Source organism: Bradysia coprophila, chromosome X (genome assembly GCF_014529535.1).
Source record: "Bradysia coprophila strain Holo2 chromosome X, BU_Bcop_v1, whole genome shotgun sequence".
In the NCBI taxonomy this organism is placed as follows: Eukaryota; Metazoa; Arthropoda; class Insecta; order Diptera; family Sciaridae; genus Bradysia; species Bradysia coprophila.
The window spans coordinates 6,080,573-6,108,329 of record NC_050737.1 but is presented as its reverse complement, the minus strand read 5'-3'; the positions used below and the strand labels follow the sequence as shown (position 1 = coordinate 6,108,329).

Below are 27,757 nucleotides of genomic sequence, written 5' to 3'. Positions count from 1 at the left end.
GGACAGCTTTGCAAACTTTGACGATGCATTCGAACCGCAACGGATTTCCAACACACCGGTTGGACTAGACTCATTGAAGCTTCGACAGAAAAACATCTGTTATCAACATGCGACGCCACACAAAACCAGAAACCTGAAAGGTAAACACAAAAACCAAAACATTTCACTTCCAAAATTTTTACAAATTTTCCTAGGTCATCAAAATAAAATTCAATCAGCCGTACGTGTAAATGAATCCGAGATGGGTGGTCAGATCGTCGAAGCCAGACGTACAAGCACACGGATCAAGAAACTGCCCGCATCACTTAAATGTTTTGATTTATAATGAAATTGTGAAAAGATGTCCGACATTTAAGTGAAATACATGTTGTCCGCACTAGAAAGCGTTGTTTAGTAGAATCTTTGACATTTTGACAGATCCACACACACACGACTTGTCTCGTTCACTCATAGGCACCCACACAACAACATTTGCATAAAGATCCTAAAATATCCCAAAGTGCATTCTGATTATTTGAATTTGGGAATTGGAGGTTTCTTAACATAATTTTCAACTGACGACATGTGAGTGTTAAAAATACGAGCCCGGTTGTACAATATACGCCCATCAAAATATCTACTGTTTGATTTCGTTTATGTGATGTGCTTATACATATGTAGAGTGAGTGTATATTACTAAACTAACGTAACATACACCATATGCAAGCAGCAGCGACACCACTGATGAAATTGCAGCCAAGCAGAAAAACTGCACCTGTGATACATGTATGAAATGCTGTCCCAATTCAGAAAATCTCCGTTTTATCCACTCATATAATCTAACCGATCAGCATAATTCGCTTGCTATAACTCTTTAAATTTCTGGTTAATTTTACTTTCCACCAATTTATGCTAAATATTTGAAAATTGTACGGTTCACGATGCTCTGCCACATTAATATATACATAGGATATACAACAGCAGTACATTGTACCTACAATCACTGAATCCATAAACATCAAAAATGTATTAATTTTGGCCGTTCATTTTCACCGTTGTACAAAGTCATATCATTTGCATACTAATTAACTTTACTCATTTTATTATCGCAATAACATTTCGTGTAACATGTCACAATATTTTTAAATCCACTTTGGCTGCGACATCAGGAAAAAAAATATTAATAAAAAAGCACACATTGAACACAATTTTCATTCAACAAAAACATAAATTTAATCAGAAAATGTTAAGTGGATTCAATGTTGTTAGTAATTTTCGTTAATTTATTTAAAATTGTTGGATTAATATTTTTTGTTCCCTCGTCGAACGTGCGGACAAAGGAATATTCAATTTACCATCCCAAAACAGAGAGCAAAAAAAAAAGGATTTTTTCTCTGTGACAGGATGTTTGATGTTTTTTTTTTATTTCTTTCTTTTCTTCAATTCGAAATAGAATAATTTCAGAGATAGATGGAGGAGAGACTGACTGAACGATGAATAAATAGATAAAAGGCATTTCTTTGATCAAACATTTTTCATGAACCGCAGCCTCACCATAAACACCGTAATGGAGTATAGCTTAATTAATAGCCGAATTTTATCAACCCATTTAATTATTTTGTTTATCTCGTCCGTGTTTGATATTATGCCCGTAATGGCATGAATAAAAGCGTTATTAATTGTAATTTACAACACGGGAGCGTTATAAATTGCAAACTTCATAAATTCAATTTATCTAATTAAAATCTCATCATTAAAAGTTTTTGTGAAACAGGAACAGAGAGTATAAGTTACAGTTGTTGTTAACTTGTTTGTGCCGAAAATATTTTGTTGTCGCCAATTTACAAAATCATACTAAAAACGGTTCCACACATACACAAAAAAAAACCTGGGAATGCATTACCATTATTAAAAACATGTTCGGTTATATTTAGTGTTGCGAACTTAAAAAACATAAATAAATGAACATGGAAACAACTGAGATGTGTTAAGTATTTTATGGCTAACAAATTTTTTGTAAATTTTATATTTAAGTTACCTTTATCGGTTGATGCCATTCGTCCACATTTTTTGAGAGCAAGTCCTCTTTTTGTGACTTGTTCCATTTTTTTTCTTCTAGACATGAAATATAGTTATGTTGGTGGGTATTACCTTGACTGAAAGTAAGGGGTCTTACGTCAGAAAATACGGCGGAGAAAAATTTGGTTCGCAATGATTGATGTTATGAAAAACGTCAAATGTGGGTAACAAATTTTCGTTGATTCACGATAGCTTGAGTAATTCTCAACCAATTTGGATTAATCTTTTTTTTACAATGCATGGAATTAATTTCCAGAGATTAAGTTCGAAGATCTTCTTTCAATCAATTGTCCTCAATTTGTCCTTAATTATAAATCACTTTTCGACGCCCAATAATTAAATGATTCAAAGTTATTTGTAATTTATGGTAAAAATAAAATTTCATGTACTGATGCTGAAAAAGATTGTCCACAGTTGAACTTTGGCACTTTGGAACTGAACCCATGGCCCTGCCAATGCCCTATTTTCTTCTCGTAGGAATCGGCGAGGATTTAGGTCCAAAATATGGCAATTTTAAGGGGAGTTTGCTTATAACGGATACACAATGATCGTATAAACGGTTTCTTATTGCCTTACAACGAGTTGGGTTAACTGATCATCTATCGAATGATCACTAATCCGAAATTCAAAACTAACGCGAACTATATACTACAACGTATACGGGCGGCATTGAGTGGTAAAACAAGACACATTCGCATATATACGCATATATGTGCTAAGTGCTATGCAAATGGATCAAGTAAGGACACCTATCTTACCAGTGAAGAATTCACGTAAGAATTGAATTTCTTTGTAAAATTAGCTAAAGTATGTTTGTCCTTGCTTTGCAGAGATGTTTACTCTTTGATAGCCAATTAGAGACTAAAGTATTTCCTTGTTTTGGCAGAGATGTTTACTCTTTTACAGCCAAACACCAACTAAAGCAATGCAAGTATACTCTATAGGTATGGTCTAATGTCAAAATTTGTAATTTCATTGACTAAAGTATGTCTTTGTTTTGGCAGAATAACATAACGAAAATTACGAAAAGGCCAAAAGGTGGGACCTAGTATTCTATAATGTAGTTATAAGATGTTACAAAATTTCTGTATTTGACCCGTCAACTCAAGTTAAGTTCTATTAAAATGAATAGGCTTTACAGTTAACTGAAACCAAAGTTGTGACGCAATTGATCAGCTGTTTTTCAGCTGGTCCACTCATTAAACTTCATTGCGTGTTTATATGAGTTTAATAGTAATACGCGCGTATGGTACTTATAAGACAGTATAAATACGCATAAGACATTAAGACAATGAGGTTGTATGAGTGGACCAGCCGAAAAACAGCTGATGCAAATTACGTGACAAATTTGGTGGAGACTGTAAGTCTTTAAAACAAAATTCTTAAGCCAAAGAAAGTTGCACCATCAGTTAGATTTATCAGTTTGGGACGATCAATAAAGATCACGAAACACATCTGTTGATACTTTGTTTTTATTTCCGTTCATCATGAATTGAGAACGTTCCACGATTAACAGCAACAAAAATGGGAGTCACAAGCAATTTTTTTTTTCTCAACAACACAATCAATATTTACGTTGTTTCTAATCTTAGAAACAGTTGCCCATCTCACATGCTTCTGAGAAGTTGTTAGAGGACACTCTGATAAATATCAGTTATGAAATGTATGAGATAAAAATAGTCTGAAATGTAGTAGTTCTAAGTCGAAAAGCAAAGTTGTTTAATAACTTACAACTTTCTATAATAATTTTTTATTGACTTCCCCTATTGAGTTTCACTTCGAGCCCTTTTGGTATCTACAACCCTCAAAGGACAGTGTCGAAGAAAGGATATTATGACTCCATAAAAGGTGCTTATGACGACCGTCATATTGGAAGTTGAATCAATACAACTTGTGATGTGAATTCTTGACAACAATAGTTTTATGTAAGAATGTATAAGAACAAATTGAAGCAATTTTCTGTTTAAAAAAAATTTCTTTCTCCTTTTTCGAAGTCAATAGCATTACCACTTTTTTTCATTTCCAGGTACCGCTATTGTTCTTTGGTGCCGTTATTTTCAATTAAAAAATGTGCAACCATGTTATGTAGAGACGTAAAGTGAACTAACATTTTCGAAAATTCTTAAAGTTCTCAAAGCAATTTACCGGATCTTAAGAATTTTTGGTTTCTCCCAGATATTTTACTCCGAATAATAAGCTTTGATTGCTTTAAATGCATACTTCGCATAATGGTTCTGTGTATGAAAGGTATGTATACCAATTAAACCACAGAAACAGAAAGCCTATACAAACAGAAAGATTTATTACAAAGACAGAAAGGGAAATGTAGTTTCTTAGAAAAACAAAGCATACCATGCATATTATGGGGATAAGGGAGGATGTTCCGGTGATTTAAATTTTTAAAGGTGGGCTAATTTTTTAGCTTGTTTAAATCGGGCTTTGAAACCAACGTGACACAGATTCTGATTGGGCTTACGAAACATTTCAGCTGCGGGTATTGAATCTTGAGCAAGAGATCGGTTCGATTCTTAGCATTGTCAGTTCGATTGGTAGTTTGGTGTTTCTTGTCGAAAAAGCCAAGTTCCAGATCGAAGTGTATACATCTTCAATTTTGATCAAAAATTAGTTTCCCTAACTGATTCGTTACTTCCATCTTAAATCCCAACGAATTCGTATAACACCGATCAATCGAAAAATGCACTTTAAATACTTGGAACAAGTCAACATGTTTTGCCAATTTTGATCTGAATCTGTCCAATATTGGACATAGTCTGATCCTAGCTGAAACCTGAAATTCGTAAGCTTCTTGGAAATCCTATAAGGAGTTTAGTGATTTTTGGTTTCAGCTATGTCTAACGGTATTGTCGGTCAACATGTTTTTATGGTTTTTAATCCCATAAAGACGGTAAATTTTTTTTGACTGGCGCTGGGTGCACTGACTTAGTGCATTATTATGAAGTTAAGTTTACATTCCACTCAACAAAACGTACTTTGTGAGAGAGCCGTGAGAGAGCGAGCTGTCAAATAAACAAAGCAAAAATTGAAAAAAATTATCAATTTTGTCTCTCACACGGAGTACTTTTTTGGCTAGTACACAGATATGACACAAAATGTATGAGCTATCTGTCAAATATTTTGCAAGCTCCGTGACAGCTGGCTCATACATTTTGTGTCATATTTTGCAAGCATTTTGCAGAGGTCGATTTTGCATGCATTTTTCACGAGCTCTGTACTCATCTTAAGCATTAAGTGTCTGATCCACTCAACAAAAAGTACTCAGTGAGAGAGCCGTGAGAGAGCAAACTGTCAAATAAACAAAGAAAAAATTGAAAAAATTCAATTTTGTATCTCACACGGAGGTACTTTTTTGGTAAGAGGAAACTAAGCATAATGCTTGATTTCTTCTTACGCCGTTTAGCTAAACCACGTCTCTCTTTTTTATTGTTTAAAGAGTAAACGGAGTCCAAACGGAGCGTAAACGGCGTAGGAGGAAATCAAGCTAAGACTTTTACCACCGTTTGGGACTCGTTAAGGACTTTTATCCTTTAATTGAATTTGATTGGACTGAATTTGTTATAGTGCCGCAGAAAATTATTGTGGAATTATCAGACTAGGATCAAACTCATAAGCAAACGAAATAACACAGAAAAATCAAAATTTGTTTTTTTTATTATTTTATATTCGCTCGACTCTATGACGCTCCATATAAAACACATACATAATGTTAACCTTTTTCTCATTGCTACTATACTGTGACAAACATTTTAAGTGAATAGAAAATTTTGAGATGGACTGAATTATATCCAGCTTGTCTACTCAATTACTTAAGTATTATTTTCGGTTAGAATAGATCGCAAAATGAATATGAATTGCTTAAATATTCATGATGGTTCCGAGGAAAGGCTCCACAGTATTAATCACATTCATTGTATGTACAATATCCTCTATGTAATATACTTAGTAATACCATACACGCACAGCAGCTGGTCCTCAATATAAATTAGTGCAAAACCACACATATTAGTGGGTCGAGATGGATCAAGTAAATTAGGCAATACAAATAAGCTCAACGACGAAATATTGGTTGACATATGATGCGTATATATATATATAAACAAATGTTCATTCCTTTTTACATGCATGGTTCCTTCTATATATATATATGGATAAGTAGATGTACATAAGTAATATAAATATAAACCTTCATTTTCCGGCAATGAATAAATCCTTTCTTTATCCTGATTTGTTGATAAATTATGTACGCGTATAACCAAGAATAACGACAACAAATAGAGAATTGTATAAAGAAAATATCCCCCGAAATAACCCAGCTACAATAAATAAATGTTTGTCCTTTTGATTTCCATTTTCTCCACCATCGTATTTAAATTTTTTTTTTGAGATGTGCATAGGCGGCAGAAAAGAAATGGTTTCTTATCTGCTTTATCCATTTTATTTTTATTATTATTATTGAAAAGCGAATGTGTGAGATATAAATAACTAATGTTTCGAGTAAGCTTTGCAGTATTTCTGGTCGGGTAGAAAATAAAATTTATTTCCATTTTGCTCCGACATCAAGATGAATCGGTTTTAGTTGATATTTAAGGAATTAGCTCCGGTCGAATGTTAAAAAAAACGGCTACACGATATGCCAACAAGTGTTCACATTTTGAATATTTGTTCTCAGCCAAATATTGTATAAAATACAACATGCCCGACCGAGTGTTACTATTGGTATTCCAAGAAACGTTACTGTTTCAGCCTTAGGAATTGTTTATGAAGAATGTCGCGCGTGCGAAAGAGATGCAAAATATGGATAAAAATGTGATAGAAAGAGATGTAATTAGGAGTCAAGCGTGACTTTGTGAATGACCCCTTATAAAGTTAGTAGAAGCAGTAAGATAGACTTTCGTCAGTCCAAAAAAAAATCGGCCACAGTTCATATCAGATCTATTTCAGGTCAAGCGAAAATTACCAAAAGCTTCGTAAAAAGCTCGGTAATAAATAGAGTGTTGACTGTACGTACATATAATTGACACAGTAAACAAGTCATTAAAGAACAATTTATTACTATTTATAAATATAATCTGTCTTAAATACGTTGTCCTAATGTGACAGTTGAAAGCCACAATTGTTAACTACAAATCAAACCACAACCGATTGGAAGTATTACTTATTGCGAGGCATTTCAGTCAACGTCTTAAGACCTGAAATAGGCCTTCTCCAAGCCCTAGCGGCGTCGAATAGAAAATCCCAAATCTGATGGAAATTTCATCTTTCTGTTCAGTCCAATCAATTAAATTGTATTCGCGAACTTTATACCTCGCTTTTTACAAACGGCATTATGACCCTAGTGTGATAGTACCACCTGGTATTTGATATAAAATCTACCATCATCCTTTTTTGTCGTTTTTATCAATAACAACTTCTCATCTCTTCCGGCTGCACTATTCCCCAAGTTTTTGGTGAAAACCATGGAATCATGATTTTACTATAATGTACTCCAACCTAAATACATTTCTGGTTGTATGCATAATTTCACTGTAAATTAAATTCTGAATTAAGTAATGACCGAAAAAAAGCTTTCATTATCGAAATGAACCGTTCGTTTCGTCGAAATGTTCAAAATTAATATTGAAAAAACAAGCGGGGAGAGATATAAAATTAGATTACGTTTAAGAACTCATATTTATCCAGCGAATGGCCGCAAAAAAAATGTTGGTTTATGTTGAAAATTAAATCAACAACAAAAACGATGATGTAAATAAATTACTTCTTATAAAATGAAAGCTTCGTCTTGTGGGGTTGTACATTTTCCGTACATGATGGGTTGGTTGGTTTTTTTTTATTGCCATTCTTGACCGACCATCAAACTTTATGTTCTTTAATATTTTCCAACCATTCAACCTAATGACAATTTTAAATGAGTGGTGGATCAAAATCGTATTTTTTTCCTTCATTGGTTTAATTAACATTTTCTACGAAATCGTTTCATTTCCACCCCTCAATTAAAACGGGTTTCCCATCGAAATGTTCATTTAAAAAAAAAAATCTGCTGAATAATGTTGTAGAGGCAGGCTATATACTATACACATAGCACTCCAGAAGCTCATATGAATTGCAAGTATAGCAAAAAAAATTTGTATACCATTCTCTCTATTTTGTGTATATACTTTGATTTATCAAGCACCAGAGGTCAAAAGTACATTTTTTTAACAATGTCATGATGTAAATGGCTATTTACACGACAGTAAATGAGTTGATCATGAAGGCGGTGGCATCACATTTTCTCTTTGGCGCAAACTAGGTTTGAGAAAGTCTATAAACAAAAAAAAACTCTTCACATAATATATAATGAGTGCATTTAACAAATTTGACGCCTACTGCCTTCGATGGTATCTTCACCAGAACGAATCTAGCACTTCTTGGATGCTTTGTATTTTTACGTAATTTTCATTAAGTTGGATTTTCTTGCAATTAATCCAAGTGTCCTAGAAGAGAGTGAATTAAAATTTAAATGTTTTAGTTAAGTGTTGTTGAGGATGGAAGGTAGATCTTCCGGAAATGCATTCCACTTAAAATGCTTATTAATTCTTTTTTTTAATCAAATTATATCGGAGAGAAATCATTCGGAATCTCCCTACAAGCATTATGTCAAAGAAGCATAACGAAAAGAATTCAAACTGGAATTTGAGATAAAGTTGGCGTGCGAGTTTCAGACTTTTGATGGTGAAAACGTTGATTTTTCGATTGATTAAAAGTTACTCATGCGAATATTGAATGTGCAAAGCACATTTTTTTTAGCCTTTAGTCCTGTACGTAATGCAGGGAGCTGATATTTATTCTTTGTGTGGCGTTGTAAAACTCTTTTACCTTGTTATCGGACTAAAATCCAGGGAGTGAATGGACGTTAATGATAAAGTATAATCTAAAGAAAAATTTATAGTTTGCTGGTACAACTTTCGACTTAAGCACTTATTGAACTTCTCAACTTGAACTTTTTTACTAATTCTATTCAATTCTAGACTTTACTTACCGATCGTCCAAATTTTCCAAGAGCTCACAAGGGTATAAAGTAGAATTTCCGTGCCATGAACTTGTATTGCCACGGCTTCTCCGAAATTTTGCGTATCCCACTACCACCTACTTTAAAGTGTATTAATGGGTTGAAGCATACATACAAATTAATTGTTTTGTTGCACATTTTGTGATGAGTTTTTGTTTTGTCTAAAAGGTTATTACTTCTTATGAATTTATTACACTAATTCTGTTTTGATGACGATGGTATTTTTTCCTCGGAACAGCATCACAAAGTAAAGTTCTGCCTCTCTTTTTTTAGTTTACAATGTAAATTCAGTTTTATTATGCGATTACGACGTGATGATTATGTTACGTTCTAAAGGCTACAGAGGCTACACGCTTAATCTATTTTTTCTTCTTCCTTTTTGCAACATTATTATGTCCTGGCCTGGCGATAACAAATTTATTTCCCCGTAGAGTAGAGAAAATAAAAATTTGCATATTTTCTCGCCGATTATTTTGTATAATATGAAAAGTGTGCAGATATGACGAAATTTATAAGAAATGTAAATGAACGCATCATCTCCCCCACCCAAAATGAGTCAATTATGAAGAGACATCATAAAAACGATTACTTATTCACACAACAATAGTTGATTCGCCGGGAATATTTTTAGAAAAATCATGGAGGTAATTTACTAAATGCATACAAGTGTGCTTTTAAGTCGCACTCGATTAAAGTACGTTAAACGCTCTGAAATTATATAAATTGCTGGTGTTTGCCCTTCATCAGCATGAAGTACGTATGCACTCCGATGTGATTCTATTTGGGTCAAAATGGTGCTTTTCCTCTCTGATAAAATTTGCACATGTGTTTCGAGCATCGTTTTGCAATTATTTATTTAGCGTTAGAAACATTGACATATAGTAGTTTAGTAGTTTAGTCGAGTGAAGTTCTGGAAATTTTTCCACTTTCCGTTAATGAAATTCTGCATTTTTCAATAAAATGTACAGACTTCTCATGTGTCATGTACATCCGAACCCACCGATTGATATTTAGAAGTACATTTCTTAAAAAATTTCTCGAATGCAAAGGATTAGTCAGCACTGTAAATGTCCATAACTATTTTGCTAACTAGTGTCCTGATATAGTCGCTCAAACGCTCAACGTTACGCTTACTGAGAGACAGAATGTGCTTGGAATGGCTCTTGATAATCAATATTGAATTTTTTGCCTCTTGCAGAGCTGAGCATCGATTGGCGAAAGCCCTGTTTATTCAATCCGTTATACACTTCTGCATGACTGAAAGAGGACTGGTGTGGTATATGCTTACCAGAGAGGCGAGGCTGGTGATAAAAGCTATCCTAGCAGGTTTATCCGCGCTTTCATTACTTGGGAGGTGAACATTTAGCCTCTAAAAGCTTTCTGGGCGACTTGGCCGTCTGCAAAGATATGAACTGAATAGGGCCCTTTCGAAACCCAGAGCTACCAGCAAAGAGGTTACTTTTGTCAGTCGACTAAATATAGATACATTGAAGGATTTTTCAAATCTATAGGTGGGTTTCCTAACTTCAGATGAACCTTTGGATGTCAAAAGTTTTATGTGTTTCCTTTAGGCACTGTCGAAAATACTTTTTCCAATTTTCATTCTTGGTTAACATAAACTATTTTGGCATCAGAATTCGAGAAAATTGTCAATTTGACAATTGACAATTTTTTTTTCAAATTTGTCGTCTTTTTTAATCAGTGATTTACAACATGTAGAATTTCGGCATCATAAAAATCAAAATTTCAAATGTACGCACCATATTAGAACAGGTTTATTTCCTGCCTTTCCGACCTACACCCGAACAATTTAGCTTAGTAACTTTTGGTGAATGCCCTTTACTTACGTACATACAACAGTTTCTCAATCCGCATAAAAGACTTCGTACAGTACTTTCGTAAGTCTATGAGTGTTATCGAGCTATGTTTTAATGTGATTTCATACATTATTTGTGGATTGAATTTTGAAAACGGCATCTATTTTTTTGTCAGCAAATTTATTCTTTTTTTCTGCAAATTTATTTTTTTTAGCAGCAAATTTAATCTTTTTTATCAGCAAATTTAGTGTTTTGTATCAGCAAAATTAGTCTTATTTTCAGCAAACTTATTAGTACTCGAACAGCATATTTATTGCTTTCTGAGCAGCAATATTACTGACTTTAAGCAGCAAAAATAATTCTTTTGCAGCAAATCCCTGGCAGCAAATTTATTACTTTGTAGTCAGCAAATTTATTGTTTTGTAATATGCACTTTTAATGCCTTCGAACAGCAAAATTAATACCTCGAAGTTATTGCTTTTTGTCAGCAAATTTATTAGTGTTTCAATTGCAAATTTATTTTTTTATAAGTAGGAAAATTACTATCTTCAATCAGCATATGTCCCGCAGTAGGACATATAAAATTATATCACTAACACCACTAACACGAAAACGTCAACTCAACAAGCGACGAAAAGTAGAACTTTCCGTTGCCTTTATTGCGAAAAACGTTGTACACAACTCGGTGATAGATCTTTTAGGCACACGATGTGTATTGTCACGCTCGACCTGCGGTATCGAGTGACAATCTACACACCTAGTGCCTAAAAAAGCATTTATCCCTCGATTTGAATGGGGCTTCGTAATTTCGCTATGCGTAGTTTCTAGGATACACACCTTTCATAATAATTTCACTTTAACTAAGTTTACGGATCGCTCGGCGTGTTAAAACGCTCTTTATGGGCAATGAATTACACAGACTAATTATTAGACGATGCGAGAGAAAAAAAATTAACTCCTAAGTTACCAACACCGTTCCGGCGCCCGGCTCGCATTGCGGCCCTCCGCTTCGCTCCGGGGCAATGGGCCGGATCGCTCGGCGTGTTAAAACGCTTTTTAAGTGCAATGAAAATTGGTATCCATTTCGTAAAAAGAAATGAATTGTCCGTGTAGTGTCAATAACTATTTACGTTGACGTAAGACGTGAAATAGTAATTTCTGCAGCTAGTTGCGAAAAGTGGTAGTTTGTGTCACTAGATGTAATGTTATCAAACGTGCGAAGCGAGCGAAGCATGTGACAAAAACTACCACTTTCACAACGTGTTGCATACAACGTTTTCTGCAACCAGCTGCGAAAAATGAACTTTTGAAAATTGTTACACTGCGATTATATATCTCAATAGCCGAATGGTTAGAGGTGTTGCTCGATAAGCATTGGGTTTTGGTGTCCATTTCACCACTAGTGACGAAAAGCATATATGAAAATCCATTTCACCAAAAATAGATAAAAAATAGCTAAAATAAACAATTAATTTTGCTTATGACAAGAAATAAATCTGCTGACAAAAGTAGAATAAATTTGCTGTTGCAAATCAATAGAATTGCTGTTAAAAAATAGCTAAACTAAACAATTAATTAAAAAAAAGAATAATTTTGCTGACAAAAAAGATTTCCCTTTCGAAAACAGAAAAAAATTTCTAAGCTAAGTTCATCGGATATTCCACATTTTACGATGGATTTTTTCGTCCTCAGATGTTCATTTAAATGTTTTGTAAAGTTTTTTGTTAGTTGTGCTTTTGTACATTTTAGAGCGTTAGGGAATAATTATGTTGACACAGAATTATCCTGAATGGGAAGTACACGCAATAGCTACACATACACATAGACGGAAGAAAGCACATGACATGTATGACAGAAATAAATTCAAAAATGTAAGAGTCCGTTTTTGCTTTCGTGTATAAAATCATATGAATCTGTTTTATTCATTGCATGTTATAGCACAAAAAGATTTCCCGTTTCCACTGCTAACGTTTTGAGATCATTGGATGATCATATTTTCCATGTTTCCGTTACAAAAAGTACAATGATAACTCCCAACCAAACAACATAGCTATGATACTGTGCATACATCTCTAATCGCCCTTAAGTGATGGTTTCGTTATATCGTCATAATTTCTATAAGTACACGATTAAATAGCCTCAGGGATAGTACATCATCTAATAGTTGAAGTTGATGTACAGATAAATTGTGCGTAAGTAAACAAAAAAAAACTAACAGTGGAGAGGGAGGCCCTTGATTCTAATCGGTACAAAACAGCCACAATTCGGAAAAGCTCACGGGAGTGACACAGATTTTATTTTTTTGTATTATGTACTTATATATGGAACGGAAATAAACGCGACCGAAATAGGTCACAGTAATATGGATTTTCTTAGTGGGGTAGTATGGGTTAACGGTTAGGTTTCAGTTTACGCAGAAATGTATAGAGGCAAATGGAAAAGTAAAAAGGGATGGAAAGCGTATGAATGTGTTCTCATTGTTGTGTTTGTGTTGGAGCAGAGGCCCTGTGTACGTACGTACAATAATATATATTCCGCATGTAGTTCTACCACGAAAACGTCGCTTGCATAACAAATACATTTTTGAAAAATGATTTATGGAAATGCTTACGATTCGTGTAAGGATTGTTGTAGACCGATTGTTTGCCAGCTTTCGACGAAAAGTTCCATTGAAAATTTACAGTGTTATTGTGTCGCATAAATAATATATAAATCTCTGGTTGCATCTATGCACGTTTTATGTTTTATCCGTTTTGCAAATGCATTTTAATATTTAAGTGCAGTTAAGCAGAATTCTTCTGAATATTTTTTTTTTCGATTTGCACTCTTGTGGAAGTACCATTTCACATAGCTGTGCTAGATTCAGTCAATTATTTTTCAATGGAAAGAATGTTGAAGCGATGGTGTCTAAATTAACGCTCATTGTCTTTGTTCTTTTCAAATGTAATTTTAGCGTTGAATGGAGAGACAGAGTTTGTACGATAGTTGGTCGCGATGCAACATTGAGACACAAATGTTAGGATGATTTTGTCTGGATCAATACAATATACAACCTTGAGCGAGTCTTCGTCTTTTCTAACTAAAATACTCTAAACTACTGCGCCCACATATCTTTAGATAGTTTATCTAGGCTTCTTTCTCTTATTGTGTATTTAGGTAGGAGATACAATGCTCACTATAAGCTTTTAGGTCCGAAACTGTGCAATTACTCTTCGCTGCAAATGAATAATATCGTCATGGAAGTTACTACTTTTCTCGTAGTTAAGTAAAGTACGATTTCCACTTAACAAAAAGTACTCCGTGATAGCGCTGTGAGAGAGCGAGCTGTCGAAGAATCAACTTCAATTTTGTCTCTCACACTGAGCACTTTTTTGGTAATTGGAAATCAAGCACAGATCTCAATTTTGGAGGTGAGTGGAAATACTAGTTATCACTTTTAATAAACACACTATACAATACAACCATGGTAACCCTATATTTAACCGGTGGTTAAATAGTGATTTTGAAAAAGGTTATAATTTTACCGAGCTGTCTCCCATGGTATTTGTGGATTTTATGACGAACAAATTTACAGAATTCATTGACGAAATTAACGAAATGTATCGACAGGCTCCACAACGGTTATTAATTTTAGTCTTTTATATGATAGGTATGACTCCCCCCTTTCATACCATGTCCCATGTGCTCTAGCACATAGAATTCGTTACTAAAAGCTTAATGAATCCAAAACAAAATGTTTACTCTACTCAGAAATTTCTTCGATATATTCGAAATCAATGTAAGAGTATGATATGACTAGCAGATGCTTATCGTGCTGAATTTCCGAGAAAATGTCAAAGGTCTCTGCTGCTGTATTTATGAAATGGCAAAGTTCATGCCGAAAGAGTCGGATGGGAGAATGTACGTTATCTATGTTTTTGTTTGATGATAGAGTGGGAAGTGCAGTGCTGAAATTAAAAAAAAAAGAAAAGATTTTCCGAGAAACGACACCAACATAAATTGGAAGACTTAAATGAATTAAGAGATATAAAGACCTGATCAAAATTTATAAAACAAATATTGGTAATAGAGCTGCAGTGTATGTGCTTAGCAATTTGTTGACTGGATAAAATTCTCCTGTCATCTTGGATATATATTTATATATAAAACAGTACAAACAAGTCGCAAAAATCGCGTATACTCAAATTACCACATTAACGATCCACTGAGCTATGCTATTATAACGATGGCTCATTATGTAAGCCAAATTACGATGATTTGTATGAAGTACGTAAAATGTAAGTAGAGAAACAAAGTTTTTAAGTGGCCAACCATTTTCATTAAATAAATAGGTCAAAAGGAAATTTGGCAAAAAGAACTTTTTCTGAATGTTTTTGTTCCCTTAATTCGAAAGTATGTCAGTGCATAAATCGTCATTACACAAGAAAAATATGAGCAAAATGAAATAATGTTTTTCGGCGAAATTTTAACTCGTCTCTTTTTCTATTGAAAAATATGAGCAAAATGAAATATTGCTTTTCGGTGAGATTGCAACGCTATGACCACAGCACTGCTCCTAGCATAGACACTGAATTGACAGGTTTAAAATCTGGAGATTTTAGTGATAAGAGCTACCGCTTGAAGACACTTCACTCGCTATAATTGGATCACTTTTAGACCACTTTTTAATGTATTATACATCAAAACGGTTGGAATGAAATTCAAAAGGGTTAATAGAATGAAATTGCGAACTTCAAACAAAGAAAAACAACTGTAATTTGTGATCACATTGTATCAATCTAATTTAATCGCTTTGCCAAAATGCTACTTGAAATTTACTTGAAAATTTACTTACTTGAAAAACTAACTTGACAAGACGAAATTCTACAAGAGTAATTTTGAAAACGTTTGAGCGTGTCATCGCCGGGGAAATTTCTCTTCGATAGAGGCATTGATTTTTCGTGCAACATTTTTTTCTTCTTCTTCCTTTATAATTTTCGTTCCTTTCAAATGCTTTGGCAGACTATCAAGAAAGTATTGAAAATCTCTTACAATGTTTAATGTAATAGCTTGTGACAGGTAGTTTACTAAGTTTTTCAAATATTTTTGTTGTCGTTTCCGAAGTTTTTTTTTTTTGATAATGGAGTGATGGAGTTCCAGAATTTGTCGATATTTAACATGGATCTTGCGCTACTATTCGTGGCCGATCGAATGATACCACTATCGGCGAGGGTTGGCCATTCAACTCGTCGCTGAAAAACAGAATAGGTATGTGATGTCCGAACACGAATGCACCCAGTGATTTGGTATTTGGTACATTATTCGGACGACTCTAACAAAAGAGTTTATCCATGATTGCTTATTTGATTCAGTAACAATGCCAGCCAGCATGGTATATGTGTAGTTTGTCGGAAGAGAAGAAAATAGCATACTGAAACACATATCGTCTGCCTAGCATGATACAAGGTGAACTACCCGGCCGAGACAGTTTATATGTGTTAGAGTGAATTTTTGTTTCGTTTGTGATTTACTGTTCTCAGAGCGACATTTTCAGGAAATTAAATGAGCAGCAGGACGATCCATACTTTACCGAAACTTTAAATTTCGTTGTAATATTTTGAATTTTTTTTTGTCTTTTTCACATTGCTATAAGGGCGAGCCGAATTTTACATTTTATTATTATTATTATTTTTAACGCCTGACCCCTGGTCATATTCAATTGGTCCAGAGAAACGTTTATGGGAGAAACATTTTTTGAATTCTCCAATTCTCTGACATGCTTGATATGTTACCATTACTGACTGGAGTTGATATCTGAATAAATTGCACTAGCATGTTTAAGATCGAGGTCTCCAATCGAACATTGTAAGTCAGTCAGGGATCCGACCATGACTTTACTGCAAAGAAAAATTGGAATCTTACTTGCGGATTAAGTCGACAAATCTTGACATCAAAAGTCGTGTGAGATATGCCTGAATAGGTAATATCATAGAGATTTCAGGATAGGTAGGCCTTTTGGAACTGCTCTATAAAAACTCGGGTGATTGCTACTTTCAATGATAAAATCTACTTTCTCCTCGCTTTAAGCAACATAGAATAAATTTCGGCGTTATCATCACAATTAGTATACTAACTGGTGGTAAAATTCTACCAGTGAGATGTTTTAATCAAAATTTCCCATGTAGCAAAAGGAAAGCAGTAATTCTTTAAGATTTTCCAATTTATAATTACATTCGAGACATCACTTACTGATGCATGTGATTTCTTTCTCTTACATTTTATAATGTCTAACATGCAACATCTGAAATTGTAGTTATGCAAGCCCTTGTCTATTCTGCATTGTTTATTTTATGTTTCGTTCAATCCCCCGTAATGTCGCTACGAGACTTGCTTGTAACAACAACATGAAAATGATATAAAATTATAATTCTGCTCTTTTGTCGTCAATTTAGAGCGCTTATCTTTTCAACACATTGGCATGCTTTTAGCCAAGAACACTTTTGAACGTCCACTATATTCTTTCGAATAATCACCGTTATAATCTTAACGGGTTGGATGCGGATGTTTAAAGACAAAATTTCACATGAAATAGGGTCTCGTGTAAGTTAATCATTTGGCATCACCTGGAAACGTTGCTTTTGAGTGTAAATAACTCGTAATTTATATTCATGAAAAGTTAAACAACTCATTACACAGAACCTTGGCAATTATCTCAATCTCCATTTCCATAACTATATAGAACTCTGTTACAAATTGGTGTAGTCCTGATAACGAATTACCAAAATTTGAATAACGCAGACGCAAATTTTCAATAGTCGCACTCGCACTGTAAATAATACTTTCAGTGAAGAGAACAGCAAACAAATAATTTCAGTAAAAAACAGAATACAAAAAAAATCATCCAAATATCCCATGAGGCTCTTCCATTTCATTTATTATTGAGACCATTAAAAAATGGAAGATTTTCCTTTAATTCGGTTTTATGGTTGTTGTTTTAGCTCATTGAATCATAACTGCTATTATACTGCACTATATATTGACGGGGGGATGTGTATTAGAGCGGAACGGGTCAACCAAAAACATGAAAAACCCAACCCGACCCGAATCTTGGAATCGGGCTTCAAAATTTGTGTTCGAGTTCGGTTCGGGCTCGGATTTTAAAAATGTAATTCGGGACAGTAGGGGTTTAAGATGTAGTATAGTACTATATCAATAAATGTGTACCACAGTTTGGTGCTAAATTGTTTGACCCTGGTAATTACTACTATTCCTAAAAGATGGTACCACCTAGGTATATGGATAAAATTGATGGTTAGTGTTTCCGGGAATTTGTTGAAATTCCAAAACAATTAGACTTCGTTTTTTTTCTAAATTTGGTTAGGTTGGACCCCTGATTTAGGGATAAGCAAACCCAAAGAACGTTTATGTGGAAAGAATGTATGTGTAACGTAACCTACGTTATAAGAAAGCGCGCGGAATAAAGTCATACAAATATTTGAAAATATGTCATATCTTAATGTCACTCTCCATTTTTGAATGTACTTCGTAATGTCCTCGCTTTATTATATCGATGGGTTGGACAATGAAAATGTTGCTGGCCTATTTTAGAGTTCCTAAAATTTAACATTTTCAGTCGTAATTCACGTGTACTTTTTGTCTTTAAACCAAACCTCATCTCCATTTACTTTCAGAGCTTGTCCCGGTGCACGTTGAACTCAAGCATACCGCCTTAATTGGCATAAAAAACCAAAGGTTTTCACCAAAACATTTCTTTTTGTTAAAATCGGTTAGGAAGTTTTTATGTAAATTACGGCACCTGCTTTTAATCTTATCTTAATATTGGTGCAATAATGATTACTTGACGTAACGTGTGATTGTGTACAGGAAGCGATTATCAATATCTCTGTTTTGTTTGTCAATTTATAGAACACCATTAATAATTGATTACGCACTATATACACTCACGGCAGATTTTTTCTAGGCAGCATTATCGTTTTCAAGTTCGATTGAACACCACTTGTAACGTCAAGTTCAAGGAAATCATCTCTTCACTACTGCATTGCCATTGTGTTAAGTGCGAAATAAATATGCCAAGAACATACGTAGACAATGCATATAATCGAAGCATTGGACGTGTCGGAATGACGGTTGGAAGTGCGGTCGTATCTCGATCGAGTAGTTCCCAATCATCCGGAGCATCCTACGTGGATAATTCACAAAATCGAAGCTTAGGACGTGTTGGTCTGCCATTAGGAACGGCCGTTCATTCTCGGTCTTCAGTTGGCACATCAGCACAATCATTTTCATCGTCCGAAGGAAGAACATACGTGGACAACTCTCAAAATCGAAGCCTAGGACGTGTTGGTCTGCCATTAGGAACGGCCGTTCATTCTCGGTCTTCAGCTGGTACATCAGTACAATCATTTTCATCGTCTGAAGGAAGAACATACGTGGACAACGCTCAAAATCGAAGCTTAGGACGTGTTGGTTTACCGTTAGGAACGGCTGTTCATTCACGATCAACTGGTGGATCACCGATCAACCAATCATTGGCTGGCTCACCAAGAGCTTATGTGGATAATGCGTACAATAGACGATTGGGTCGTGTAGGACTACCTCTTGGATCGGCCGTACATTCCCGCTCATCAGGCTCGAGTTTACAGTCTGGCGCAACTTCGAGTACGGTAAAAACGTATGTAGACAACGCATATAACAGAAAATTGGGGCGAGTTGGATTACAGTTGGGCACTGCACCTGAGAGCACACTGAGAAATCCGAATAAGAATCGACCACAATTACAACGACTTCTGATGGATCTTGATGAACAGGTTAGAATTTGCAAACTTTTTTTTACTTCTGAAGGAAGAAATTTCCGAATCGAGCTTCTAATATAACTTTCAAATCAGGCTAACAATGAGGAGGGTATGTGGCAACACCTGGTAAATACTCGAAACGTTGCATTAAATGACGATGACTTAGTCAATTGTGATCAACTAGAGGAAATACTAAATCGACGTGACGCGGCAAAGGTACAAAAATCACGTTCAGTCAAGTCGTCGTCATTGAAATTTGACGGACACGTCATCGATTTTGCTGAATTGGAAATTGGTGATAAGATCGGAAGTGGGGGCTTTGCTGATGTTCATGTCGCAATGTGGAAAACAGATTATCAGGTCGCCGTTAAGAAATTACGTGTGCAACGAGTTAGCCAAACAAGAAAGGTCGAATTTGAAAATGAAGCTCGACTACTGTCGACACTCAAGCACCCAGCCATCATCACTTTGTACGGAGCATGTATTGAAACGCCGAATCTGGCGTTAGTTATGGAATTTATGCCAAAGGGTTCACTGCATGATTTATTATTGGAATCGGTTCAGTTGTCGGACGATCAAAAGAAATCACTGATACATGACTCGCTTTCCGCGTTGCAGTATATACACGAACGAAAAGTATCGCATCGCGATATCAAAAGTCGAAATATTTTAGTGTGTGAAAATCTAACTAATTGCAAATTGTCAGACTTCGGTCTCGCACTCAAAGAATATTGTGAAACATCAACTTCGGTTACATCGGTGGCCACTTACCATTTCGTCGGTACGATAAAGTACAGCCCGCCAGAAGTTTTGAAAGGGGACCGTTTGAATCAGGATGATTTAATGGTTGCAGACATTTATTCAATGGCACTGACGATTGTTGAATTAATCAGTGAACAGGAACCGTTCGATGGTTTCAATCAAAATCAAATACGAAAAGCTGTATTGGCCGGTGAAATGCCGTCTATCGACGATGTTCCTGTTGATCTAAAAGGCGTAATTACGAAATGTTTGGGAGAAGCAAAGCACCGACCTTCAGCTGTTGCTTTTCTGAATGAATTTTTGAAGGTAAAGCAGGACTTATGGATATGAATATTTAGATAATTTTTTTTTGGTTGTTAATTATGTTTTTTCGGTTAGAATGAGTTGAATTTTGAAGTGAAAAATAAATCCGAACTCAGAAAAAAAAACTTTTATTTTCATGTTCACAACTGATTTTCGTAAAATCGACCTTATTCCAAACATGTTGAATCTAACAATTGAATGAGGCGCCAACAATAACTTCATCAAGTCTACATACTCCGTAATATGAACTTTGATACATTGCAGTTTTTTCAAGTAAGAGCCGGTCGTACCACTATGTTTGACTCGTACTTACAAATTTTATAAACCCCTGAAGGTAATGCAAATCTGCAAAAATACACGAAACCCAAATGTGTGCACTTCATTGTAGCATGTAGCATATATACGATTTCGATAAAAGCCACACTACACAGTACACACTAGACGAAATATGACACTTATAACTTGGGTTCCATATTTTTTTGTGTTATGCCTTAGGGTCTCGTGGGGAACTGGAAACTTTAGGTGATTTGCATGATGAACAGGAGAATAAACAAAGAAATCATTTTATTTGTGTTGAACGGTCTGGAAAAGGGCCTTTACAACCTGATAAATCTAAACGAAATCGCACGAAATGTGCTTGCAATGCAGCAAAGTATAAACACTGAAGTGTGTGCAAAATGCACAGTTACCCACAGATCCCTACTTTCAGTTGAATTTGGTTTCGTTTTGTTGCACACATATGGAATTCGTTTGCGTCAAGTCGCAGCTAGAGGTGAATTCAAATCCATAGAAACTTAGCAGGTGCAACAATATTAGTCACAAGGAAATATGATGATGGCAGCATTATGAATGCACCTGAAATTCGGGATCTATTACTTCTCTCTCTCTCTCTCTCTCTCTCTTTCTCTCCGCTGAGGGTTTGTATTACCTTTAGTGTTTAGAATATAATATATTCTCGGCAATATAGCTGTAGATACGTTGCAGTTTTCAAATTCTATGTTCGCTACGTTTGTTTCTTATCTTAAAAATATTTCTATTTTGAGTTGAACTAATTTGAATATTCAAAACAGCGAACAAATTTATTAAATTTGTTAGATTAGTCGTATACTTATTCCAAAACCATTGTATGTAGCTCAATGAAATGCTTTTTTGTTACAGTTTTTAAAGTTCAACAGTTGTTCGATTTTGTTCGTCAGAACTTTTATCCGCTAATGTTAATTTAAAATAAAACCGAAACCAAGAAAATGGTTTCCCTTTAAACTGCTGAATTAGCAAAAGTTAATTTTATTTCTTCAATATGTAGTCGGAATAACTAAATTTGAAATTACGTGTCTTTCCGAAAAAATCTCAATCTTCATGACTAATCAAATCTGTTTATGAAGTGAATTGTGAAAATGTAGGACAAACTTTAACTGGAAAACTAATTTTATATCGCACTGAACCGAATACCCATAAGGAACTCACGACTGATAAAATATTCAAAATCGCGTTTATAAAGTAAAGTTTCCGTTATTTTAAAACTATTAATTGAACGAATTGAACGAAAGTGGATCAAAATTTGCAAGTTTTTCAATTTCTTTATTTACAATGATTATTGACATCAATTAAGAAACGGCAAAGTAAATAACTGCTTATAAAGCGAAACTGTATTATTTGTGAGAGATTAGTAGTTCTCCTAAGTCATGTAAACATGTTCTTTTAGTTAACCTAGGTAACGACGCACGTGTTAGATGGAGAAAATTGGTAAAAGGAGCGGTGAGTCCAGTGTAGACGTAGCTCGGCACTTTTTGACAAAAATGACGAACTTTCTTTAAAAAAAAAAAATCTTCCGCTTAACCCGCTCAACTTTACTAAAATCCCATTTAACATTTTTTTCAGCATAACAGCTAAAATTGGCCAAAATCAGAGACGTTTTATCGAATTCTCTTTTTCCACATTATCCACTGGTTATAGTTTTAGAAGTTGTTATACTTATCTGGGTAACTCCAGGGTTAGTTGCGTTACAAATTTCGTCATTTCTGAGGCATAAAGTGTGCTGTGTTGGCTATGTTTTGCGGCAACAAATCAGTCTATAAATTTTCTAATACTCAGGAGGAGAAGATGTCAATTCATGCCAACAAGAATTGGAATTTTTAGCCTGCGAAGTGTGACTTGTGTGACGGAAGAAGTCGGTGGTTAGTTGCGTTACACGTTTGTGACTTTTCGAAATATTTTCACCAAATGTAAACTGATTTCTGTGAACTTTTTTCCCCTGAAAGCTACGGTCAAGACGCGCAGTTTAAGCTTAATATGAAGTTGGCAGTCCAAAATGTGGAAGAGATATGTCTATAAAAGTGATATTTTTCGGTGGTCATTAATTGCCAGATTTTTTTTTTCCGAAATTGGTGGTTGCTGCCCCACAGAAAATGTTGCTTTGGCTCAAAACCGTTAAAAAAATGGTTACAAAATTTTTCGAGATAACCTCGTCGAGTCAAAATCACCACTGGGAAACTGATTTCACCCAATTCATTCACCCAACTAACCTGCCAAAATTATTTTTTTCGTGAAGTCATAGGCTGTAGCTTTCGAATGACACCGATCTTCAGATTTTATATGAAAAAATGTAATTTTGGCAACGTTTGGGTCGAGGTGATTTCACCTCACCTTACTTCGAAGCAGAATGAACCAAAAATCTTCTAAAAATTTAATTTCGTGTCATTTGGTGCAATAGTGGAATCATAGCGTTCGTTTCTACAGGGAAACAAGTTTACAGAAATCATATGAGATTTTTTGACAATATCTTGGAAAGTCGAATACAAACAAGCATTTTTTGGTCATATCTCCCCGAGACGTTATGCCAATGACCTCATATTGGTGTCAAACTACGCGTCTTGTCAATAGCTTTCAGCAAAAAACAGTTTAGTGAAGTCGGTTCAGGTTTCGTGAAACAAACAAGCATAAATCTTTATGGTGGTATCTTCCCGAAATTTTCGGCCACCGACCTAATATGTGGCGTCTGGTCAACAGCTTTCAAGGAAAAAAAAAGTTTACTCAAATCGGTTTTCATTTGGTGAAAATATCTCGAAAAGTCTCAAATTAGCTGGAATTACCCATCTGCTATACATATCTATGTCGTCAACTGATATGTTGAAGCTTTTCAAAGAGTTGATATAACTCCAACAAAGTTCATCAGCAGCATTATTTCCAAAAATGATTCTCACATCATCCCTTAGTTCTATCATATCAGTCCACTGAATTGTTGATTATATTTCTGAAATGTTCCACTTCTTTCTTGACGTTGAACGACAATTTTATTTCTTTGAACTTTTCATTTTCGTTCTGAAATAGAAGAAATACAAGAAGAAATACGTGGGTTCTCCTAATGGCTGTTGTAGCTTTGCGATTGAAATTTAATTTTTGTTCGTTCTTTATCTCGAACATGTTTTCACAGTACAATCAAATGTGTGAGGGGTGGGGCAGGGGGTGTGGAACCTAAAAAACAATAACGAGAATCACAAAATTTTCCTATTTATTGCCAGTGATGTGTATTGTAAACAACATACAATATGATCGCAGCTATTTATATCCTTAGATTGTACGAGAAAAAACTCTTTCGTATTTTGTCCTAGTGCTAGGATAACCGCCCATGATAATCCATTTTAATAAATTTCCTCAGACGACGTTTATGTGTTTTCAACTAATTAATCCCAAACTGGATGATTTATTAACGGGTTTTAGAGGTCGTTTCTATCAATGGCGATGCATTGTGCATCATATAAATGAACATGTATGTACGTACATTATGGGTACGGCACATAAATGTAACAAAAACAATTTCATTTACCTATGTTATATTTAAAATGAAATGAACATGCCTCTATATGGTATAGATGCTGTCCTACAATTATTTACATGTGTTTCAGGTTTTTGATTGTAGTTTCTGGTTATACATAGGGCACACTGTTTTGCATACAATCCCGTTAACATTACTCATGGATGATGGTGGCATGCGTTAAATATATTGAGCTGAAAACATAATTTTCCACATAACACAGTTCGCAATTAAATTACAATCAGCTCCATTTTAGGGCCAATACGTCATTGTTAACTGATTAATCTCCATTATCAGCAATTGAGTGTATAGTGGCATGGACACTAAGTTGGAACATTTCACAAATGAATTTTGTTATGAGCAATTTGAAATGGAAATATACAAATTTACGGAACATTATTCTACTGTCCCCTATGGCCTATATGTATTTTGATGGAGTGGTTCCGACATTTAGGTGTATTCAGTCAGCGAACTGACGATCTTATTCCATTGTTCCCAAATACGCACAGAACATTATGTACGAATCAATAGACATTTTAAGTTATTTACATTTCGGGCGATTATAATTGATTATGAGTTGGGAGGTGTCTGGCTGACGTTCCAATAGAGTGTTATGATGAAAGAGAAAGAAATATTTTGACACGCACCCCAAGACAACTTATAATAGACTGGTCTTCGGTCCTCTCGCTCTCAACGTAACATGTTGAAAGAGAAAGCAATATTTTGACAAGTTTCCCAAGGCAAGTTATAATTAACTAGTCTTCGGTTCTCTCGCTCTGATCATAACAGTCTATACAGGTGGGTACTATCTACTTGATTGAAAACGATGAATTTAGATTCTCAGTTTGCAGAATTTACTAAATTGTAATGCTAGCTTCAGACTAGGACGCGTCAAATGCAGCCAAAGAAGTAGATCTCAAGAAGATAAGGATTTTCCTTACACACGTGATGCCACACTTATAAAATAACGCTAGACGCAAAAGTAAATTTTCAGACCATTTCCGATTTAATCTAAGGAATAGTAGCGTGACGGTCACCACTTCTATCCGTTGCCAAAATTACATTTTAACAAAAAGCAGGTGATGAACAGGTCGAGTTTTTTTTAATGGTGATAAAGTCAGTTTCTCAAATTAAGTCTTGTCTCGAGCTTGAGAAAAGCTAATTGAAAAGTTTTTCCCCTTTTTTTAGTGATTTTAAATCAAAACAATATTTTTGTGGGACCTTTGATTTGAGCAGACAGGAAAAATTCTTGAAACAAAGGTGACAAAACTTCTCTTTTCCTGTGTGTTAAGTTTAAGTTTTTTGTGATTTAGAGCGTAGAGATCGTTTAAGTTACTCGAAAAGGATAAACAAATCGATCATTCATTCCATTACTGACTAACTGTTCCCACATGCATATGTAGCACAATGCACAAAAATCGTCATGTGACGCCACTTCGTCGGCTAATCATACAGAGCACTCATCTGCATAATTAAGTGAATCGTTTTATTTGCATACATTTATTTAATCGACTTAATACCGTTATTAAAACCATTTTTTTAAGATAATTAATGCATAATGTTTTCATTGTAGCATTCTGTCGTAATAATTTTGAGTTAAAATGAATAAATTAAAATTTCAAAAAGCTTTCGTCGGAAAAATGTCTTTCTCACACTTTCTATAAATAATCGAGTTGTAATTCGCTCATTCAATTTCGAATTCAAACATAAAATTTAAAAATAAAATTATCTACTAAAATTATCACTCACATTAATCCCCGGCTTTTCATTGCTAGGCTACTCGAATTTACAATTCTCAATTTTTACCTGTGTTTTCAGCCCACGGGTGTACCACTTTACCATAAGAATTGTCGTAAAATACCATCGATTTTAGACAATTGCCGAAGTCAATTAAAAAGATTGCTATTAACAGAAAATCGTTGTTGCCGAAAACTATAATAACATTCAGAAAATTAAAAAACGAGTCGATCATTTTGAACGACATTCAACAGGGCTGGCACAAAAATTAAAAATGTACTAAAGCAGCTACGACAAAAATTGTTCTAAGTTACACCCCTGTGTTTTCAGCCTCGACCTTTAACATTTTATTTGTACAAAAATACCAACGAAACGGTTCAATTTAAACAAGAAAAAAAAATGGGAAAAGCAAAATCAATTTTGTTTTTCATTTTCAATTTTACCTCTCTCATCCCCGGAAGTATATAGCAGCTGAAGAGTTATATATGCATTATACGAATACATCGAATGTATACTTTACTATATGCCTTGCATAATTTCGGATAATGTTATCCATCATTGGTTTTGGAAAATTTGTAAAACTTTTCTTTTTAAAAATAAAAGTTATATTTCCATCCATCCACTATTAATTCGATTCAGGTTAACGTAAATTTATCCACAATCTATGTTTTATGTAGCAATAGCAGGGCATGGGGAGCTTAAGGGATATACTACTATATACATCTATATATCGAACATCCATCGTCACAATAGAGAAGTGCAATTTTTTTTTTTGAAATTTACTCTCTTGTCCGTTAAAAGCCGTTCATTGATTACATAAAAATTACTAAAAGCATAGTCATGTTATAAATAGGTAGACTTCACGTTAATTTTCATTAGGAAAAATAAATGTATCCCAAGTGAGTTGTTGAAATTAAAGTGGTCAGTGTTGTTTTGCACTGATTTTCCAGTATACGGGTTATCGCTATTCGCTGTATCGACTAATGAAAATTCGAAAATATTCGAAAATAATTAATCATATTATCAGCAAATGAATGCTTAGGTTGTATCGAGCGATAGAGATGTTGTGTATGCTGTTGTGGTATAAATGAAATTGCACGTCATGAATTCATATGTTGATATAAACGTTGTCGATTCATGAAGTCATGACGTGCAAGCCAATTTCATCGATGATGAATATGAAAATGCAGAAACGGGACATGTAACATTAGCGAATTATAAGAAAAGTGAAATTTCATCGATTTAGCTCCGTTTCAAAAAAAGCTGACGATATCAATCAGGGTCAATTTTAAGAAATTATATTAAATTACAATTCCTAAAACAAATCTAAAAATTCTGTAATTCGTAACTTTGGAATTTTAAGGAATTTTTGAAGAACTTGATGGAACTTTTGAGAATTAAATTCCTAAAA

At 34.6% G+C, this 27,757-nt stretch overlaps 1 protein-coding gene and 1 long non-coding RNA gene across 4 annotated transcripts; one reads left to right on the top strand and one right to left on the bottom strand.

The window, feature by feature from the left end:
- Nucleotides 1-1,990: 1,990 nt before the first annotated feature.
- Nucleotides 1,991-20,918, top strand: LOC119085597 (serine/threonine-protein kinase EDR1-like). 3 transcript variants are annotated; one of them, XM_037196017.1, is made up of 4 exons: nt 1,991-1,995; nt 6,354-6,357; nt 18,996-19,748; nt 19,827-20,918. In XM_037196017.1, the coding sequence occupies exons 3-4, from the start codon at nt 19,008-19,010 to the stop codon at nt 20,823-20,825; spliced, it is 1,740 nt and encodes a 579-aa protein (XP_037051912.1). In that variant the 5' UTR covers nt 1,991-1,995; nt 6,354-6,357; nt 18,996-19,007; the 3' UTR covers nt 20,826-20,918. The 3 variants fall into 3 exon arrangements, with proteins under 3 accessions (XP_037051912.1, XP_037051913.1, XP_037051911.1); XM_037196018.1 differs by lacking the exons at nt 1,991-1,995; nt 6,354-6,357 and having other exon boundaries at nt 18,849-19,223; nt 19,467-19,748; XM_037196016.1 differs by lacking the exons at nt 1,991-1,995; nt 6,354-6,357 and having other exon boundaries at nt 18,849-19,748.
- On the bottom strand, nt 8,425-15,997 carry LOC119085598. Its single transcript, XR_005089321.1, has 3 exons — nt 15,776-15,997; nt 9,095-9,204; nt 8,425-8,549 (listed from the first exon to the last, which is right to left on the bottom strand). It is a non-coding gene; the product is annotated as an uncharacterized LOC119085598 (long non-coding RNA).
- Nucleotides 20,919-27,757: the final 6,839 nt, after the last annotated feature.